General features: G+C 46.7%; 1 protein-coding gene across 3 annotated transcripts in view; it reads right to left on the bottom strand.

Moving 5' to 3' along the window:
• Positions 1-21,699, bottom strand: part of ARFGEF3 (ARFGEF family member 3) — a 133,014-nt gene that overhangs the window by 85,469 nt on the left and 25,846 nt on the right. For all 3 annotated transcript variants that reach the window (XM_040429210.1, XM_040429212.1, XM_040429211.1), the window contains exons 6-11: positions 19,959-20,081; positions 17,710-17,752; positions 11,342-11,426; positions 9,480-9,584; positions 1,898-2,222; positions 386-498 (exon numbers count right to left, since the gene is read on the bottom strand). In XM_040429210.1, coding sequence (XP_040285144.1) covers positions 386-498; positions 1,898-2,222; positions 9,480-9,584; positions 11,342-11,426; positions 17,710-17,752; positions 19,959-20,081 — 794 coding nt within the window. The remainder of the gene's footprint in view (positions 1-385; positions 499-1,897; positions 2,223-9,479; positions 9,585-11,341; positions 11,427-17,709; positions 17,753-19,958; positions 20,082-21,699) is intronic.

Here is a 21,699-nt window from a genome sequence, read left to right as displayed (position 1 = left end):
TTAATATAGCCACTACATAAATCTCTTTCCCTGGACTGAATCGGTGTATTTAAAAGGTTTCAGCCAGGAGTCCAGGCTGTTTAGCTCATTGAGGATAATCTACACTGGATAAAACTGTAACGCTCAGCAGTGAAGAATGTTAAAATAGGTTGAGGCACATGTACAGTGTGTGCTGTCTGGCATCACTCCCACATTTGTGTGTCCAGCCCAAGTGTCCATCTTTGACCACCTAAAATCTGATCTTACTACAAAATGTGCCTATTTTAAGAATTATAACAATCATAACCAGTGACAAATGCACAGTAATACTCTAACTTCATGTTCGCAAAACAAACTGTAAGCAAATGAATGATTGTACAATTTCAAGTAACCAGAAAATACTTACAGCTTCAGCAGGTCTAGATTTGACTTCCTCTTTGATATGGACCTTTTCCTGGTTTCTGGTTCAGATGTGCATGGCCCAGCCAGATCAAAAAGTCTCTGAGGACTGCTAAGTATCTACAGGACAAGAGATCGATGAACGGACTATGAAACACGTCCGGCAGTAGTCTAATGCTCTGTGATTCAGGCACATAAAAGCTGTGTCTGTGTGAACATTTCCACCGCTTCTCTGCCTGAGAGCATCTCGAAAGCATGGTCAACAATGTAATAGGAGAATGCCACGGACACGGGTATTTGTTTTAAAGGTTCCATTAACACTGAATATACAAAACTCAGAAAATACAAGACTAAATAGACAGATGCACAGATAGATATGTGATAGATATGAGATAGACATAGATGGGCCAGGACACAGGCAACTTTGAATGTGTAAGGCTGGTCCATGACAGATTTTATTGCTTATGTTTGTGTATGGAGATACCGTAGTTTGTCTGTTTGATTTTATTCCAATGTCAATAGGTGCCCCATAAATTGTCATGTAGAGAAATCACAGTGTATGTATGTGTGTGTGTATATATATATATATATATATATATATATATATATATATATATATACATATACACACACACAACTGTATATGCGTTACAGGCAATTTATAAAATCAGGCATTCTATATAATGACTAGACATTCTCATTCTATAGAATATCTAAAGTATTCAGGCAACATATAAAACGCTTAATATTTCACACATTTCCTATGCATTCTATATAACCAGCAAAGTATAAAATACTACCTTCCAGCGAGCACTCCATAAAATCACCCCCCTATAGCGACAGCTTCATAACACAAGTGAGGACAATACTGGTCTACTTGACTACTTCTCTTTTTTTTTTTCTTCTGTTACTTTATAACAAGAGGAATTTTTTTTGCATTTTGTTTATTGCAATTCAAAATGTCATTCTAACCTTCCTTGTTGCAACAAGAGTAGACAATACTGGTCCCTTTCTCTTGTTTTTCAGTAAGAAAGTTCTGTTCTTCCACTATTTTATTACAAGTGTAGTTTATTTAGCATTTTTCTTTTAGGATTACTTCAATACTTTGCCTAAAGAGTACTTGTGATTCTATATATTGCCTAGGCAAAGTATATAAAAGACTGAAATAACACAGACATTTCATACTTTGCCAGGGGTTTTACGCAGTGCCTGCATTTCATACATTGCCTGTAACACATGCAATGCACCGTTTTGCGAGTTAAGGAATTCATGAAAGAGTTCTGTAATTACAGATTATCACATTGAACCTTCAGTGACTCATTCCCTTATATTCATTATCTCGCCGAGAACAAAGATAGAGTTTAGGCAATGAATAAACAAAGCCAATTACGGAGATTCCTCCTCTATAAACATTCATTAGAGAACTCCACATATTTATGTGCGGACGTGTAAAGAAAAAGAAGGACATTATTCATCTAGCAGATTAGGAGCAGGGGATTTTACTGTAATGAGCACCTACCTCCTTCATGATTTTGATGGCTTCCACACGATTCTGTGGTGGTGCATACAGTAGGATCCGGTGGTATAATGACTGCAGGACAGGTCTCATAGATTCAACTGAGCCCATAAGTCGGACTAACTCTGCTGCAATGTAATAGATGGTTCGGGCAACCGGTCCACTAAGAGCTGGTGCTGTAGAAGAACATGCTGATCCCCTTCCCTGGTCTGCTACTCCAGCTGACTGACATTCCGAGTCAACAAAGGTGTTATTATGGGCGGAGGTTATTGTTTTGTCATGGACTGGATTTCCAAGGATCACTACAAGGGCTGGACAGAGATGCTTCCTGGAAAGCAAAAATTACATAGATAAGTATATTAAAGGGGTATTCCCACCTGAGACGTTTATACCTTATGGATAGCGTGTGCAGTAGACCCTGGAGTGGGCCCCTGAAGTGAGTGGAGAGCAAACCGCATACACAAGCACCCTCCATTCATTGCTATGAGACTTCCAAAAATAGCCAAATTATTATTAAGTTCCACAGAGGTGAATGGCGGGTGACTACACATGCATGGCTTGCTCTCCGATCATTTGGGGGCCCGTTCTTGAAATAGGAGCAGAACTCAGAGGGGTGTTTAACGCTTATCTGAAATTTATGGAATATATCCCATTGATATGACATAAATATCCAAGATGGGAATACCCCTAGTGTTGAATTATGGCAAAATCTAAACCATACAATGGAAAAGCAGCCTAATGAAATTAGAGCGGAGCCTGAAATAAAATAATTACTAAAATAGTCACTATTCCTTTTTACTTTTTATAAAAGGAGCCATCTAATTGGCATTTACTACCCAGTCTGTCACTTCTATGCCAGAAAAGGAGACTTTTGTATTACTTACCAGTAAAGTCTCTTTCTCGCTCTTCCTTGGGGGACACAGGAAACCATGGGTATAGCTCTGCTCCCTAGGAGGCGTGACACTAAGTGAAAGCTGTAAGCCCCTCCTCCATCAGCTATACCCTTCAGCCTGGAGAAGAGACTGCCAGTTGCGTGTCCAAGTAGTGAAAGATAACCACCAACCGGAAAAAGAACCGTCAAGCCCCAACGGGGGCAACCAAGCCGGAACCACAACTGTAAACCCAAATGAAGGGCGGGTGCTGTGTCCCCCAAGGAAGAGCGAGAAAGAGACTTTACTGGTAAGTAATACAAAAGTCTCCTTTTCTCGCCCATATTCCTTGGGGGACACAGGAAACCATGGGACGTTCCAGAGCAGTCCCAGAAGGGAGGGACCAGAACAAACTAGACCAACACCGGAGGCATCAATCAACTGCCGCCTGCAACACCAGACGGCCTAAAGCAGCGTCAGCCGACGCATGAGTATGCACCCTGTAAAACCTGGTGAAGGTGTGCAAGGAGGACCAAGTGGCCGCCTTGCAAATCTGCTCCGTAGAAGCCCGATTTCTCTGAGCCCAGGAAGCCCCGACCGCTCTAGTGGAATGAGCGGTAACACCGAGGGGCGGAACCTTGCCCTTGGCGAGATAAGCCTCAGTAACAGCCATCTTGACAAAACGGGCGATAGCAACTTTGGATGCCGCCAACCCTCTGCGCGACCCTTCCGGAACCACAAAGAGCGAGTCAGTACGCCTGAAAGAGCCGGTTACCTCCAGGTAAACCTTGAGCGCCCTGACAACGTCTAGGCGATGAAGTTCCCTCTCCCTAGGGTGGGAAGGGGAAGGACACAAAGAGGGGAGAACGATGTCCTCGTTCAGATGAAAGGCGGAGACCACCTTAGGAAGGAAGGAAGGGACCGGACGAAGAACTACCTTGTCCTGGTGGAACACTAGGAAAGGTTCCAGACAGGAGAGTGCAGCCAATTCGGACACCCTCCGAAGAGAGGTGACTGCTACAAGGAAAATAACCTTGCAGGACAGAAGTCGCAAGGAAACCGTCCGCAGAGGCTCGAAAGGAGAAGCCTGGAGCGCTGAGAGAACCAGGTTCAGGTCCCAGGGCGGTACCGGAGGCCGGTACGGGGGAACCGCGTGAGCCACGCCCTGAAGGAAGGTCTTGACAGGACCAAGGGGGGCCAGTGGGCGCTGAAACAAAATGGACAGCGCAGACACCTGACCCTTCAAAGAACTAAGACCCAGACCCTGGGCAAGTCCGCTCTGCAGGAAGGACAAAACGGTGGGGAGAGAAAAGCGGAGCGGAGGAATCCCTAGATCGGCACAGAACCCCAAATAGGTCCTCCAGGTCCTATAATAGATCCTAGAAGAGGACGGCTTACGGGCGCGGATCATGGTGCGGACGACGTCCGCAGAAAAACCCCTACGTGTCAGGACGGTGGTCTCAACAACCACGCCGTCAAACGTAGGGACCTTAAACGCGGGTGGAAGATCGGTCCCTGAGAGAGAAGATCTTCCCTGGCGGGCAGCGGCCAGGGCGCGTCTGCCAGGAGCAGCATGAGGTCGGCATACCAAGACCGGCGGGGCCAGTCCGGAGCGACCAGAATCACCGAGACGCCTTCCGCCGCGATCTTCCGAAGGACCTTGGGCAGGAGTGGGATGGGAGGGAATATGTATGGACGCGCGAAGCCTCGCCAAGGAAGAACGAGGGCGTCGGCTCCGCAAGCTCCCGGATCCCTGGCCCTGGACAGATAGGCGGGGACCTTGTGATTGAACTTGGAGGCCATGAGGTCCACGTCCGGTATGCCCCAACGAAGGCAAATGGCCTCGAATACCTCCGGGTGAAGAGACCACTCGCCGGGGTCGACAGTGGTGCGACTGAGGAAGTCCGCCGCCCAATTGTCCACCCCTGGAATAAAAATTGCCGATAGGGCCGGGACGTGAGCTTCCGCCCAACGGAGAATGCTGGAGACCTCCCTCATTGCAGCAGCGCTGCGAGTGCCCCCCTGGTGGTTTATGTACGCCACAGCCGTGGCGTTGTCCGATTGTACACGAACTGGATGACCCTTCAACAGATGAGTCCAGTGTCGTAGAGACAAAAGGGCCGCTCTCAGCTCCAGGACATTGATCGAGAGTTTGGACTCCAATGGAGACCAAATGCCCTGGACGGATCGGGGAGGAAACACGCCTCCCCAGCCCAAGAGACTGGCATCGGTTGTAACCACCAACCAGTTGAGTGGCAGAAAAGACCTGCCCAGAAGAGGGGACTGTAACCACCAGCGGAGAGATGACCTCACCGGAGGCGATAGATGGAAGGGATGATCCAGAGACTGCGGCGATTTGTCCCAGGAGGAGAGGATCGCCCGTTGGAGAGGGCGGGAGTGAAACTGCGCAAACGGGATCGCCTCGAAGCAGGCAACCATCTGCCCCAAGACCCGCATGCAGAAGCGGAAGGACGGTCGACGGTGGAGAAGGAGACCCCGAACCGCCCCACGGAGGATCAGACGTTTTTCCGAGGGAAGACGTACTTCCGCCGCTCCCGTGTCTAAAAGCATTCCCAGGAAGACCAGTTGTCTGGAGGGGGGAAGGGAGGACTTGGGGAAGTTGATGACCCAACCGAACCTCGTCAGAGTCTCTAGAGTGAGATCCACGCTGGCAACCGTTTGAGAAAGGGACGGAGCCTTGATGAGGATATCGTCCAAGTACGGTAGCAGAAAAACACCCCTGGAACGGAGTAAGGCCAAAACCGGGGCCAGGACCTTGGTGAACACCCGGGGGGCTGTTGCCAGCCCAAAGGGAAGGGCGACAAACTGGAAGTGGAGGTCCCCCACGGCGAACCGGAGGAAGCGATGGTGACACCGGGCTACCGGAACATGGAGGTAGGCATCCTGTATATCGATGGAAGACATGAAATCTCCCTGCTCCAGGGAAGCCACCGCGGAACGGAGGGACTCCATCCGAAACCGTCGAAGGAGGAGAAAACGGTTGAGCTTTTTGAGGTCCAAAATGGGCCGCATGGAACCTCCCTTCTTGGGAACTACAAAGAGGTTCGAGTAGAACCCTTGGAACCTTTCCTCTAGAGGAACGGGGGTAATCACCCCCCTGTCCAGTAAGGCTTGAACGGCCGCGGAGAACGCAACCGCGCGTTTCGGGTCCCGTGGCAGGCGGGAGCGAAAGAACCGATCTGGAGGGAAGGATGCAAATTCGATTTTGTATCCGGAGCACACAATCTCGAGGGCCCAGGCGTCGGAGACGTGAGCCAACCAGACGTCCCTGAAAAGGAGGAGCCGGCCCCCCACCCGGGTGGGTGGGGGCGCGCCTTCAGGCAGAGGATTGCTTTGCTGCGGGTGTGCGGGCAGCCTGCGGCTTGCGCCAGGAGGGCTGCGCCCGAAAAAACGGCTTCCTATGCTTATCCTGGGGAGGAGCCGAAGCGGCAGCTGTGGTGGGAGCCCCAGAGGCCCTGCGGGAGGACCGAAAACGAGACGCACCAGGGCGTCCGCGGGGGGCGCCCCTGGCTTGGGGTTGAGGAAGATGGGTGCTTTTACCACCCGTGGCCTCCGAAATAAGTTCGTCTAGGCGGACCCCGAAAAGGCGGGAACCCGCAAACGGTAGCCCCGCCAAGGAACGTTTGGAGGCAGCGTCCGCTTTCCAAACCTTCAGCCAGAGCTCCCTCCTGACGGAAACTGCCAGGGCGGAGGAGCGTGCAATAAGGGCTCCCGCATCAAGGGAGGCCTCACAAACAAAATTCCCGGCCCGAACAATAAGCTGGGCCAAGGAACGCAGGTCCTGGATAGGGACGTCCGAGTCCAACTCCTGTTCCAGCTGCGCACCCCAAGCAGAGATTGCTTTCCCTGCCCAAGCAGAGGCAAAAACCGGTCTGAGAGCCGAACCGGAGGCAGCAAAAATGCCCTTAGAAAGGGTCTCCATGCGACGGTCCTCCGCTGACTGAAGAGAGGACCCGTCGGGAACAGGGATGGCCGTGTTCTTCGACAGCCGGGCCACAGGGGGGTCCACCTTGGGTGGGGAAGACCATGTGGCCACGACATCTGCTGGAAAAGGATAGCAAATGTCCAGCTTCTTGGGGCTGACAAAACGGGCGTCCGGTCGAGCCCAAGCCTTAGACACCACAGAGGAGAAATCAGAGTGGATTGGGAAGACTTTTGAGACCTGCCTGGGTCTGATAAATGAGACGCTAGCTGCGTCCGAGCTAGGGGGATCATCCTGCACCTTAAAGGTGTCACGAATATCAGAGATGAGTTGACCCATCGCTGAGGCTAGCTTGGACGGCAGGGCCGAGTCCATTTCCAAATCTGAAACCGCCAATTCACCTTCAGAGAGCGAATCCTTTGGGGAGGAGAGGCTCGTCTGGGTGTGCACGCGTGGCGGGGAGAGGGAGGCATCCGAGGAGGAGGCTCGCTCTACTCTAATACGCTTCTGAGAGTGCCTAACTCGGGAGGGGTCACTAAAGGAGAGTGAACCCGCTGCAGCGGCAGAAGCGGTGGACCCGGAGGGCGCGACAGTAAGAGTGGCGTCCTGCGGGGTAGGCGGCCTGTCTATTAGGCGGCCCACGACATGAGTGAGGCTTTCCACGGCCTGGGACAGGGATCTAGCCCAGTCAGGCGGGTCAGAGGCAGCAGGGAGCGACACAGCGGGCGACTGAGGCTGCGGTGGAGCCCGACATGCAGTACAGTGCGGATCAGACTGCCCCCGGGGAAAGGGTTCCCTACAAGCAGTACAGGCATGGTACCAAGGCTTGGCGGCTGCAGAAGGGTCTGACATGGTGGAACAAAGATGTTGCACTTAAAGTGGGAGACCCCAAGGAAAGAAACGGAGATAACACTCAAGCGACAGTACTGTGGCACGGAGGGGGTTAAAAGTCCTACCAGACCCGGATGATGCAAGCGGCAGCGGTAAGGGGGAACAGACTGAGGAGGCTGTGGAGGAGAGGCAGCAACCGGCTTCGGATCGCACTGCAGAGAGGATTCCACGCAGCACTGTGCGATGAACCCGGAAGTAGCGGAGCGCATGTAGGAAGCTCCGCCCCCTCCCTGCCGCTCTGAAGCAGAGCCGCGCGCGCGCGGCAAAATGAACTTAACCCCCAAGGATAATGAAATGCCGGCCTGAAATGGCGCCGTTCACGCCAAGAAAGCGGCCCCCTCCGCGCCTGGATGTGGCAGAAGGCAGCGTCCCTGCCAAAGACTGCCCAGATAAACTCCCCTGCCCGGTAACGGTCCGATATCGGGGGGGGGGAGGGGTGGGCGCACGATGTAGCAGTGGCCATGTAGTAACAGTGGCCATGGGAGCCCAGGAGGCCTGTAGCAGCGGTGGGAGGGAGGAAGGGGAGGCTGGAGCAGCCTGTCTCACCATACGCTGTCTTCACCCTCAATCCATCCAGCGGGGTCGCCCCTTCAGCTCCTGGCACCGCAGTGGCAGCAAGCCGGGGGAGGGACTTGGCGTGCGGGCGACCCTGAGCTGGCGGGACGCAGGGGAGCGAGGCTGCCCTGGTCCACCTTGTCTTCTGTGGGGGAGGCGGCAGTGCGGATTACCGGCACTGGCGCAACTCAACCCCGGGAGAAACAGAGGGGTCTAATGCGCCTCTGTTGTCCCTTAAAAACAACAAATAACGTAAAAATAAAAAATCATAGGAAAACAACCCTGCATAAGCAGGGGGTGTCTTGCCTCCTTGGACACTAAGCAAAAACTAGGCAGTCTCTTCTCCAGGCTGAAGGGTATAGCTGATGGAGGAGGGGCTTACAGCTTTCACTTAGTGTCACGCCTCCTAGGGAGCAGAGCTATACCCATGGTTTCCTGTGTCCCCCAAGGAATATGGGCGAGAAATATAGATGTATCAGGCAGTTTAAGATGCAGCATTGGACATTTATTGTATATGGTTTAGAAGGCTATACCCTCTGACACAAAAAAAAAAAAAGACACCAAGAAGAACTCGTTGGAATCAAATTAAATTTTCTTTGTCTGAATGATGATAAATGTGATTACAACATTAAAGTGGAAAGATTAATAAGTTTAATTTTCAATAAGTTTAATTGGGAAAACTATACAATTGAGCGGAGGCTCTAGTACCCTGTTGAGCTGCCTCTAGCCTGGATACAAGATGAGATACGGTTGGGCATGGAGGCATACAGGTTCCGTATGTTATCCTGCAGCACATCTGCCTACAGATGTTACAGCTGGGCCTGTAGATCCTGCACTCGTAGGGTGAGCGACTGTCATATGGCTTGGATCCTTAGATCATCACACCAGCAGTTGGGGCAGTGTGTCACTCCGCAGAATAGGCAGAATTGAAGTGCTCATCATGAGGGCTTCATATTCAAACCCAACTGTCGTCAGATTCCAAACTTTGGAACTCTATCGTCTTCAGCAGTCTATAGCAGTCCAGGTTTCTCTTTCATGACACCGCCAAAAATGAAGGCGATGGTGGCTACCTGTCAATAGCGTGAGATGTAATGGGCGCCGTAACACCAAATTTCCCTCTGCTAGGCGCCTGAAAATGGTCTGGCCAGGGACAGGGGTGCACACCCAAAAGTAGCCTCTGAGAGACTTTTTGTAGGGCAGCAGGGGAAGCACTTTTACACCCTCTAAGTTCCAGTGTCTATGCAGAGTTTTTCAGCAATCTGACATTTCTATTGTTTTGGTCAATGAGTGTGTAATGCAGTTTAGGCCATTTTGAAATGACACTTACCATATTAAGTCCATAAAGCCTTTGTGGTTGTGCATTATAGGGGATGAGCTGTTGAGCATTGAAAGTATACATTCCAAATATAGGAGCTGTAAGGGGTGATTCTCACTGCAGACAATAAAATGACATGTGAATAGATGTTCAGAAAAAATGGCGATATCCCACCGCAGACCTGATTCCCAAACCTTCTTCTGATCTCAAATAACAGGGGACTCCACTATGCTGCGTGCGTTGCATACACTTGGACTGAAAAGCACTGTGACTTATTAAATACAGGTGCACGATTCTGATATATGCCGGACAACATATGCAAAAGGAAACTCTATTGGCATTGGTTTAGCTATTAGAGTCTAGTAAGTGTATATGTCGTTCCCAGCATATACCGTATGCCAAATGTGCACGTTTTAATCATTATAGAAGCCTGCTGCTATAATAATGACAATGTCTAAAATATGGATAATAAATTCGACCAGGGATATTGAACTATTTAGGAGAAATCATACTATTATCTGAATTAATAAAATCTGTTTCTAGTTAAAGGGTTTGTGCCAAGTTTAGACATTATCCCCTATCCACAGCATATGGGATAACTGGCTGATTGCTGTGGGTCCAATCGCTGACAGCCAAACGATCCTGAGAACAGGGGTCCACCTCCCCCGGCAGGCTCCTTTCATTCTCTAGGAGAGAGTAAGAAACAGCTGAGCGCTGTACTTGGCTATCTCTCTGGAGTGGTAGGGCATGTGCTCAGCATGCCGCTCTATCAGACCGGGGGAACGGGACCCTTTTCTTGGGATCAATGGGGTTCCCAGAAGTCAGGCCCCTAGCAATCAGCTAGTTACCCCCTATCCTGTGTTTAGAGAATAGGATGTTGAAATTTTTTTCATTCACATGTATTTAAAACTTTGCATCCATAGGAGAGATGAATAGCATTAAACATGACGTCAATTATGGAACACTTACATGTATCATGCAATCTGGCTTTCAGTTAATTGCCCAGGTATCTAACAGATGAACAGTAGTATACTGAAGAGTAGCATATACAGCATTACTACCTGTAGCAGCATCTCTTCATCCTGTCTCTCAGTGTCTGCGTAGAAGCAGATTTCTGTGGGTATGTGTGTGTTGTTGTTTTTTTTACACTAAACATGTCAACATCACCTAGAGATAGGCAGCCATTTTACAACTCACCTAGAGACAGGTGACCATTTTACAACATCACCTAAAGTCAGGCAGCCACATGAATACACAAAATGATTTGATTATTGTAATAACCACAAGTAAAATCATTATTTTACCACTAGTCCTATTTAGTCATCACATGGATGTGTCCTTGTGCTGACCTACCACATGTATGTCATGTTATGCTGCTACTTACTGACTGTCATTACGGTATATGATGTGAAGAGTGTCACATGACTGATGCCATGTTTCCGTTAGGCCATTGATACATTACATAGGACTGATGCATGGGCTATACCATTCTAGTGCATATAGGGGTCAACCGCCTAATATAAGAAAGGTATGTATGCAGAATCTTAAATGCAAGTATATTAAAAAATTTGATTAAAATAATGCAAACAGGACTACTCCTTTAAGTGCACCAAGGGCAGGCTCAAGCTACTATGTGCATCCTTCCTGCTTCCTCTGCCAGCCCCTCCCTCTCCTTTTTGATTGACAGGGCCAGGTTTCTACACAGTCATTGCATCTGGCCCCTGCTAATCAAGAAGGAGAGGGAGAGCCTGGCGCAAGGGTGCACAGAGGGGCTTGAGCCTGAGATTGGAGAACTTAACTGTTCATTTGCATATGGATTAAAAGTACTTTTTCTCCAGAATGAAGCAACAGATAGCCAAATGTATCATACTTACTTAATAACTGCTAGCAACTTGTCACACAGGACGGTGAGGACAGATACAACATCATCACAGAGCGACTCTATGGATGGTCCAGATTCTAGGTTACAGATGAAAGCATTAATAAGTGACAGACACAGAATAATACAAGTAAAAGGGGTTGTCCGGGCTTTTAATATTGATGACCATCAATATCAGACCGGCGGGAGTCCGACACCTGGCACCCCTGCTGATCAGCTGCATGAGGAGACGGCACGTGCAGTGTGCAGGTGCCGTCTCCCGTCTTCTCTCTTCCTGCTTGCTGTTGCTTTGCATAGACAGCATTATGTCAGTCAGTGTTATCCAAATACATTACAGAACTGTAAGGCCCCTTTCACACGGGCGAGTTTTCAGCGCGGGTGCAATGCGTGAGGTGAACGCATTGCACCCGCAGTGAATCCGGACCCATTCATTTCTATGGTGCTGTGCACATGAGCGGTGATTTTCACGCATCACTTGTGTGTTGCGTGAAAATCGCAGCATGCTCTATATTGTAGAATGTGATGGACCATGTGATAAGCGCAGTGACGTCACCAAAGGTCCATTTCTCCCAGGTCATCAAAGAAGAAGAAAGAAGAGAAGCCGAGCTGCGCGAACAAGTGGATGAGGCAAGTTTAATTTTTTTATTATTATTTTTTTTAACCCCTCCATCCCTAATTTACTTGTTATAAAGGAAAATAATAAAATTTACACAACACCGATCCCAAACCCGAACTTCTGTGAAGAAGTCCGGGTTCAGGGTCTGGGTACCAAACATGCTGATTTATCTCACGTGCGTTTACATTCGCTTTGCACTCACGCTGAAAAATCGTGCATTTTCCCTCAACACACCCACATACTATCTGGCCCTCACACGCGACGCCCGTGTGAAAGAGGCCTAGGGGTTACATACCATCATAAATCAATATAATGCTATGTGATCCTGGCAGTGCCGGTAGTTCAGGCCGGGTGTCACGCTGCGAGTCCGGGGCCTAAAGACAAACCGGAACACCCCTTTAACTTAAATATAAGACAGCGCTAACCCTTTGTTGCTTTCACGGAAGCATGGGCCCAGTCCGGACTTGACTGTGTACAGGCCTAATCCAAAGAAAAAACTTGTGGTCCAGCTTCCCATAAAAACTTGCAGCTTTATTAATAACAATAAAAAACTGTTATCCAAACACGAATCACATACAAGATCCACAATGTCTACGCGTTGACATGAGTAAGGACCGAGATTGTGGAGTCCGCAACGCGTAGACATCGTGGATCTTGTATGTGATTCGTGTTTGGATAACAGTTTTTTATTGTTATTAATAAAGCTGCAAGTTTTTAAGGGAAACTGGACCACAAGTTTTTTCTTTGGATTGCTCTGGGCAGTTAAACAGGTTGTCCACTCCTTTACAAGTTATGGTCTATCCTCAGAATGGGTCATCAATATCTGATTGGCTGGGGTCTGACAATCTGCAACCATGTTGATCAGCTGATCTGCAGTAGATGTGATGCCAGAAGTCATCGTCAGAACTACACAGCTCCATCAATTGTACAGAAGATGGAACTGGTTACTACAGCACTGCTCACATTGAAGTAAATGGGAGCAGCCATGCAAGTGCAATCTCTGTCCATTGCACAATGGACAGAGTTGTGTAGTTCTGGTGCCAGAGGTATTCAAGGAATGGGAGTGTGGGGTGTTGGACCCCCGCCGATCAAATATTCATGGCCTATCCTGAGACTATGCCATCACTTGTAAGGCCGACAACCACTATAAGTGGAAAAAACATCCAAAATCAGGTCATCAGAGCTGCACTGGATGATCACTAGAAACACTGCATGCAAGTTTATTCACTAGCCATCATCCTGTGGTAACAGCATAGACATGTCACCATTCCTAGATAGAAAAATACCATATGTATGGTAAATCTATCCACCTAGTTGTCCTATGAGTCAGTTTGAACCTCAGAAAAGTCTATATTTTGCATATATAGGACATGTACACTGCTCAAAAAAATAAAGGGAACACTTAAACAAAACAATGTAACTCCAAGTCAATCACACTTCTGTGAAATCGCTGTCCACTTAGGAAGCAACACTGAGTGACAATCAATTTCACATGCTGTTGTGCAAATGGGATAGACAACAGGTGGAAATTATAGGCAATTAGCAAGACACCCCCAATAAAGGAGTGGTTCGGACCACTTCTCAGTTCCTATGCTACCTTGCTGATGTTTTGGTCACTTTTGAATGCTGGCGGTGCTTTCACTCTAGTGGTAGCATGAGACGGAGTCTACAACCCACACAAGTGGCTCAGGTAGTGCAGCTTATCCAGGATGGCACATCAATGTGAGCTGTGGCAAGAAAGTTTGCTGTGTCTGTCAACGTAGTGTCCAGAGCATGGAGGCGCTACCAGGAGACAGGCCAGTACATCAGGAGGAGGCCGTAGGAGGGCAACAACCCAGCAGCAGGACCGCTACCTCCGCCTTTGTGCAAGGAGGAACAGGAGGAGCACTGCCAGAGCCCTGCAAAATGACCTCCAGCAGGCCACAAATGTGCATGTGTCTGCTCAAACGGTCAGAAACAGACTCCATGAGGGTGATATGAGGGCCCGACGTCCACAGGTGGGGGTTGTGCTTACAGCCCAACACCGTGCAGGACGTTTGGCATTTGCCAGAGAACATCAAGATTGGCAAATTCGCCACTGGCGCCCTGTGCTCTTCACAGATGAAAGCAGGTTCACACTGAGCACATGTGACAGACGTGACAGAGTCTGGAGACGCCGTGGAGAACCTTCTGCTGCCTGCAACATCCTCCAGCATGACCGGTTTGGCATTGAGTCAGTAATGGTGTGGGGTGGCATTTCTTTGGAGGGCCGCACTGCCCTCCATATGCTCGCCAGAGGTAGCCTGACTGCCATTAGGTACCGAGATGAGATCCTCAGACCCCTTGTGAGACCAAATGCTGGTGCGGTTGGCCCTGGGTTCCTCCTAATGCAAGACAATGCTAGACCTCATGTGGCTGAAATGTGTTAGCAGTTCCTGCAAGACGAAGGCATTGATGCTATGGACTGGTCCGCACGTTCCCCAGACCTGAATCCAATTGAGCACATCTGGAACATCATGTCTCGCTCTATCAACCAATGTCACGTTGCACCACAGACTGACCAGGAGTTGGCAGATGCATTAGTCCAGGTCTGGGAGGAGATCCCTCAGAAGACTGTCCGCCACCTCATCAGGAGCATGCACAGGCGTTGTAGGGAGGTCATACAGACACGTTGAGGCCACACACACTACTGAGCCTCATTTGGACTTGTTTTAGGGACATTACATCAAAAAGTTTGATCAGCCTGTAGTGTGTTTTTCCACTTTAATTTTGAGTGTGACTCCAAATCCAGACCTCCATGGGTTGAAAAATTTGAGTTCCATTTTTTTATTTTTGTGTGATTTTGTTGTCAGCACATTCAACTATGTAAAGAACAAAGTATTTCAGAAGAATATTTAATTAACTCAGATCTAGGATGTGTTATTTTTGTGTTCCCTTTATTTTTTTGAGCAGTGTACATAAGGTTGCTATCTGAATTGAAATCAGTACTAGGGCTCAAGCACACGACCATTGTTTTCATCCGCATTTTTTGATCCCACACAGACCCATTCATTTCTATGGGTCCTCAAAAAAGACCATGTGCTTTCCGCATCCGTATGTCCGTTCCACAGTCCAGCAAAAAAGACAGAACATGTCCTATTCTTGTCAGTTTTGCTGACAAGAATAGGCATTGTTACAAAGGGTCCACAAAAAAAGTGGATGCAACGCGGACGTCGTCCATATCTTTTGCGGACCGCAAAATACATACAGTCCTGTGAATGCACCCTACCACTACAGGCTTACTTGCTAGCACTGTTGCTTTGCAGCATGTGGGTCCTGAATTCAAACTCAATTAAGGACAACATCTGCATGGAGTTTACATGTTCTGCCTGTTTCCTCCTCCATTGTAAAAAAATACTGATAACTGGCTTCTGCTGAATATGGCGGCACTAAATAAATGAATGAATGAATGTGTGTGCCAAGCTATTATCCTCTTTTTTCCCCATCAGGACTGTGCCAACCCAGTGCTGAACATATAATTTTTTCCGAGACACGCTAATTGGGGACATACACTGCCCAGTGGTGTAACTACAATATACTGCCCTTATAGTGACCTATCACAAGGATAACATTAGGGGGAGATTTATCATTCTTGTGCGCCTGAAAAGTGGTGTTAAAAAGTCGCATCTGCCACTTTTCGCCATCCTCGCCACTTTTCTGAAAGGGGGTGTGGTAAGGGCAGGGGAAGGGGCGTGGTCAGCTGCTGCGACAAATTATCTCAATGTACGCCAGGTTTCTGGCGTAAATGAAGCCAGAAAAATACGGCAGCTCTGAGCTGTAGTAGTTTTCCGGTTAGGCACACGGACTGCAGGAGAATGCGCCTAAATTATGATGAGGCGTGCACCTTGTCATAAATTAGGAGCATCCTCCGGCAGTGCAGGGGATATCAAAGCAGGCACAGAAAGCGCCAGTCTTGATAAATCTCTCCCTAGGTGTTTCAACTTTAAAATGGTAACAAACATATTGGGGGATATTTATCAAACTGGTGTAAAGGCTTATAGCAACCAATCATATTCCACCTTTCATTTTCCAAAGGAGCTCTGAAAAATGAAAGGTGGAATCTGATTGGTTGCTATGGGCAACTAAGCCAGTTTTCCTTTAAACCAGTTTGATAAATCTACCCCACTGTTCACATGTGTTTTTCTTTGCCAGAATCGATCTTAATAAATAGTACTGAATCTTATAATCCTAAGATTGGGTGGGAGGGGGTGTCAGACAGTGGCAGAACCCTCGGACTGCTTCCTAAATAAACCGATAGTGTGTGGACTCTCTGCCTGATCGGGAGAACTCGGTGGATGTTCATAGCTGCACACTTCCCTCTCCGTCTGTATGGTCAGTGCAGGGTAGCAGGAGAGGCTGAACACAGAGGGCAAAGTTAATACAGAAAATACGCCATTGTGCATGTTGCGCCCAAAAACGGACGTGCATGCTTTGTATCACATTTACCAACTGTTTTACACACTTTTCTAAGCTTTTTTGTCCTGTCCGACAAGGAGACATGGCTAAGCGAGAGATGGTGCATGGCCTAAATGAGTCTTTGTGCACCAAATAATGTGCCAAAATTTTGGCTCAGTTCTCTATCACGACTAAACCAACTTATAGGCGTTGTAAACTTAGATTAGACTGTTTTGTTTTTTTTGGAGCACGGACACATTTTTGGCGAATGGACAAAATTCTGGTGCACGGACCAAATCAAACATAAATCTGCCAAATTTGTGCTACAATAGTACATTTGTCCAATATTAGGACTGTGATTGGTATTCTTAGACAGTGCAAAGTGTAACACTATAGGTTAGATTTATTACAACTGGTGTAAAGGAAAAGTGGCTTAGTTGCCCATAGCAACCAATCAGATTCCATCTTTTATTTTTCAGAGCTCCTCTGGAAAATGTAAGGTGAAATATGATTGCTATGAGCACCTAAGCCACTTTCCCTTTACACCCCCTTTGACAGTAAATCTGCCCCAATGTGCACAGCTTTCAGTCTTAGAGAGAACTATGCAGCGACTTATAGCTGCACGGTTCTCCTTCTCCTTGCCTAATACTTTCCTCGTTCCACTTCTCTTCATAACAATAAACAGATTAGCTGAATAGTAAGATCATTCTGTAGTGATTTAGCCATTCATGCTCAACAAAATTACATTATTGTTGGCAATGCTGATTTCACTATCTTATGTGTATGGGTGTGTCTGACTCTCTCCTGCCGCATAATGGAGGAAATCACACATATTAAATTTAACATGCCTGAGTGTAGACAAACCACATTCAGGGGTGTCTGGCATTCAAAACACGCACCTTTGGCCATTCAAGCATGCATTTGTATCGGCCAAGAGCTATTGAGGGTCTATGGCCAGATGGACGTAGCCGACACACATACACATATACAGGGGATTCTGCTGCCTGTATCTGTGATTGCAACTGACATATCCACTAAGCTGAATTATAGGCACCCTGGAACAGCCCAAGGAAGCAGAGCTACCATCTTGCAGCGCATGGACACAGGATGACAGGTGAGTATGTTTACCCCACTGACACCGTGGCAGCCAGGGCCATCATTATGCATATCATGTATCCTTCTATAGAGCATACATGACTATATATGGGATATTGAAAAATTTCATGGAAAATCGGCCAACTCCTTTAACATCATGAATGTGGCTCTGATTATAGAGACTACTGTATGTAGAATTTATACAGCAGTAGGCAATATACACAGTATATATTACATACCTTGGCTACGAAATTCCAAAAGAGCGTCATGAATTTCTGCATTCTGTAAAAGTTAAAAAATGTTATTCAGGATTTCACCAGAAACTTTATCAAACAAAAATATTTAACAAAAAAAAAAAACTTATAGGCGCGGCCTCCTAATGGTACAGATACTTTAGACTGAAAATATCACCCAATGAAGTTCAGAATTATTCTCTGTAGATCTAATTTTACATTTAAAGGGCATCAGATTTGTACCTAAGAAACTGGCTAACCTGTTGCATGAGCAAAGCAACATATACGAGTATCAGAAGGCATTTGTGTACGATGAATTCAGAAGTAGTACAAATATACTCTTACAAAGGCGAACATTTCAAGATATTAATAATAGATAGAAAAACATATTATAGAACAACATTTCCTTAATTTTTTTTTCCAGAATATCTTACTTTAGAAGGTTAAAGTAGTTTTTCAAGAATTTTGGGGGGGGGGATTTCACGAAACCCTCCCACTTTACCAGACCTGACAGTCTCCCCTTACATCATGACGAATGATCACATAGGGTATCTGGTCACCGCAGCTGCCATTGATTAGCTGCAGCGATGTTTACAGCGAGGGAGCCCAGCAGAGCATTGTGGACCCATCACTTCAATGGGTCCACAAATCCGGAGATGCGGAATGGTGCGGAACGGAAGCACGGAACCCTACGGAGTGCTTCCGTGGGGTTTCGTCCTGAACTTCCGTTCCGCAAAAAGATAGAACATGTCCTATCTTTTTGCGGAATGGCCGGATCGCGGACCCATTAAAGTGAATGGGTCCACAATCCATTCTCCCCATGTTTGCCTATAGGTATGCACTTCCATGTGCACAGATATGTGGATGCACATGGTCTTCTAGTTGTGAAGGTTGCCATACACACCAGTCTAAGGCCTCTTGCACACGGCCGTTTTTTTTTTCCCGTTTACTGGCCGTTTTTTGCGTTCCGTATACGGAACCATTCATTTTAATGGTTCCGCCAAAAAAACGGAATGTACTCCGTATGCATTCCGTTTCCGTATTTCCGTTCCGTTTTAACATAGAACATGTCCTATTATTGCCCGCAAATCACGTTCCGTGGCTCCATTCAAGTCAATGGGTCCGCAAAAAAAACGGAACACATACGGAAATGCATCCGTATGTCTTCCGTTTCCGTTCCGTTTTTTGCTGAACCATCTATTGAAAATGTTATGCCCAGCCCAATTTTATCTATGTAATTACTGTATACTGTATATGCCATAGGGAAAAACGGAACAGAAACGGAAACACAACGGAAACAAAAAACGGAACAACGGATCCGTGAAAAACGGACCGCAAAACACTGAAAAAGCCATACGGTCGTGTGCAATAGGCCTAAGGGTACTTTCACACTTGCGGCAGAGGATTCCGGCAGGCAGTTCCGTCGCCGGAACTGCCTGCCGGATCCGGCAATCCGGACGCAAACTGATGGCATTTGTCAGAGGGATCCGGATGCAAATCCGTCTGACAAATGCATTGAAATACCGGACCCATCTCTCCAGTGTCATCCGGAAAAACGGATCCGGTATAAAAACTATGTATTTTTAAAGGTCTGCGCATGCGCAGACCGAAAAGCCGGATCCCTTTTGCCGGAACACTTAATGCCAGATCCGGCACTAATACACTTCAATGTAAATTAATGCCGGATCCAGCATTCTGGCAAGTGATCAGTATTTTTGGCCGGAGAGAAAACTGCAGCATGCTGCGGTATTTTCTCCGTCCGAAAAACGTAAGAGGGACTGAACTGATGCATCCTGAACGGAATGCTCTCCATTCAGAATGCATTAGGATAAAACTAATCAGTTTTTTTCCGGTATTGAGCTCCTGTGACAGAACTCAATACCGAAAAACAAAAACGCTAGTGTGAAAGTACCCTTAAATTGTTCAAAACTCCATCGCCAGGTGTTTGAATGACCGTATCTGCCAATATGGACTAAACGGTGTATGGCTGCATCTGGGGGACAGATTGTTCGAACATCATCTTATTTCCAATATTTATGGCCACCTTATGATTTTTCTCATTACATACTTATATATTAATTGCAGAAAACTGATACTTGGACAGTATTCATGGTGGTCAACAGACTGTGGGCTCTGGTATGAAATATCATAACTGACAAGTTGGATAGTCTACAATAAGACAAATCTCTGGCTCTGTCTGAAGCATAGATTTCACCGGCGGAAAATACAAGACGTAAACCAAATGGATGTCTCACCGGGCTGTCCTGCTTTTGGCGTAACTGCAAAGTCAGGTCACTTAGCATTTGACTGAGGGTGGCTCGCACGGCCGTGTTTATGCTGCGCTGATGACAGCTCGATACATAGGTTTCAATGCAAATCTGAAATGGACACGGAAACAGCATGAATCTATATGACTGAATGCAGGATGATTCCTCCCTATAATCAATACGCACGTCTAGGTCACGCTACCAGTAGCCACTAAATTCGTACCATGAATTCTCATCGCCATTAGTTCGCCAACATAAAAGGGCAGGTACAAATCAAATGTATATAATATATAATTTTTTTTTATTTCACATCCTGAAAAAAATCAAAATCAATTCACTGGTAATATATTACATACAAGCTACATATTCCCTTATATCAAAGAGGATGCATATGTTTATAGGAAGTGATTACATTCAATGGTTAAACCTTAAAAGGGAACCTAATACATTAACCACGTTGAGCTGCAGGAGAAGCTGACTGGATTAATATATACAGTTTAGTTGGGAAATATCCAGAATAATTTGTAATTAATTCATTAACGTCCCTGTTCATTCTGGACTTAGGAGGAGTTTATCAGCGACCAATGAACATACATGTCACAGGTTGCTAAGGAATGTATGGAGCGGGCTCACCAGCTATGCCTGCTCCATACATAGTAAATGCCTGCAATATTATACACCCGACACCCAACTGCTACAGCCATGAAATAATTCTTATCCCGGCCTTTGCAAGGGTCAATAGCAACCGTGGACTCTGAGTGGTTAGACAGAGGGAGTGCGCCCCGTCTGTCTTCCAATCTGCACCCCCTAAAATGTAAGTGTGGGTTGCTAATCAATTGTTGTGACAGCCAGGGGTCCTCTGAAGGCCCACCTGATGTTACAGCTCCTATTACACCCTGACCCTGGCAGGGTGTAATAGAATGCCATTAAAATTGCTATTCACAGCAATGTGGAAGTACTGCTGTGAATAGAACAAGTGAAAATCAAGTGAATGAAGTTTTTAAAAACCGTAAAAAAAGAAAAAAAAAAAAAACTATAAAAAAAAAAAAACAATAAGAAAAAATGTATAATCTGTTTTGCTGCATCAAATCATATATGGAAATTTTATGTCATTTATCATGCGCAGTGAATAGTGCAAGAAAAAAAAATCCCCAATGACTGAATTGTTTTTTTTGGTTACTCCCATCCCAAATATAGTTAAATAAAAAAATATATATAATGTATACAAAAATGGTATCAATAAACACTTCAGCTCGTTCTACAAAAAACAAGCCCTCATACAGCTCTGTCAGTAGAAAGATAAAGTTAGGCTACTTTCACATTAGCGTTTTCAATTCCGCTATTGAGATCCGTCATAGGAAGAAAACGTTTTGTCCCCATTCATTGTCAATGGGGAGAAAACTGAACTGAACGAAATGGAATGCACCAGAATGCATTCCATTCCATTTGGTTGCACTCCTATCGGGGACAGAATAACGCTGCAAGCAGTGTTTTTCTGTCCGCGATGTGGTGCAGAGCAAGACGGATCCGTCATGACTCACAATGTAAGTCAATGGGGACGGATCCGTTTTCTCTGACACAATAGAAAACGGATCCGTCCCCCATTGACTTTCAAAGGTGTTCATGACGTATCCGTCATGGCTATAGAAGACATAATACAACCGGATCCGTTCATGACGGATGCATGCGTTTGTATTATGGTAACGGAAGCTTTTTTGCAGATCCATGA

This window comes from Bufo bufo, chromosome 4, assembly GCF_905171765.1.
Source record: "Bufo bufo chromosome 4, aBufBuf1.1, whole genome shotgun sequence".
NCBI classification, from domain to species: Eukaryota; Metazoa; Chordata; class Amphibia; order Anura; family Bufonidae; genus Bufo; species Bufo bufo.
The sequence above is the reverse complement of the archived record's forward strand: the minus strand, read 5'-3'. Positions and strand labels throughout refer to the sequence as shown.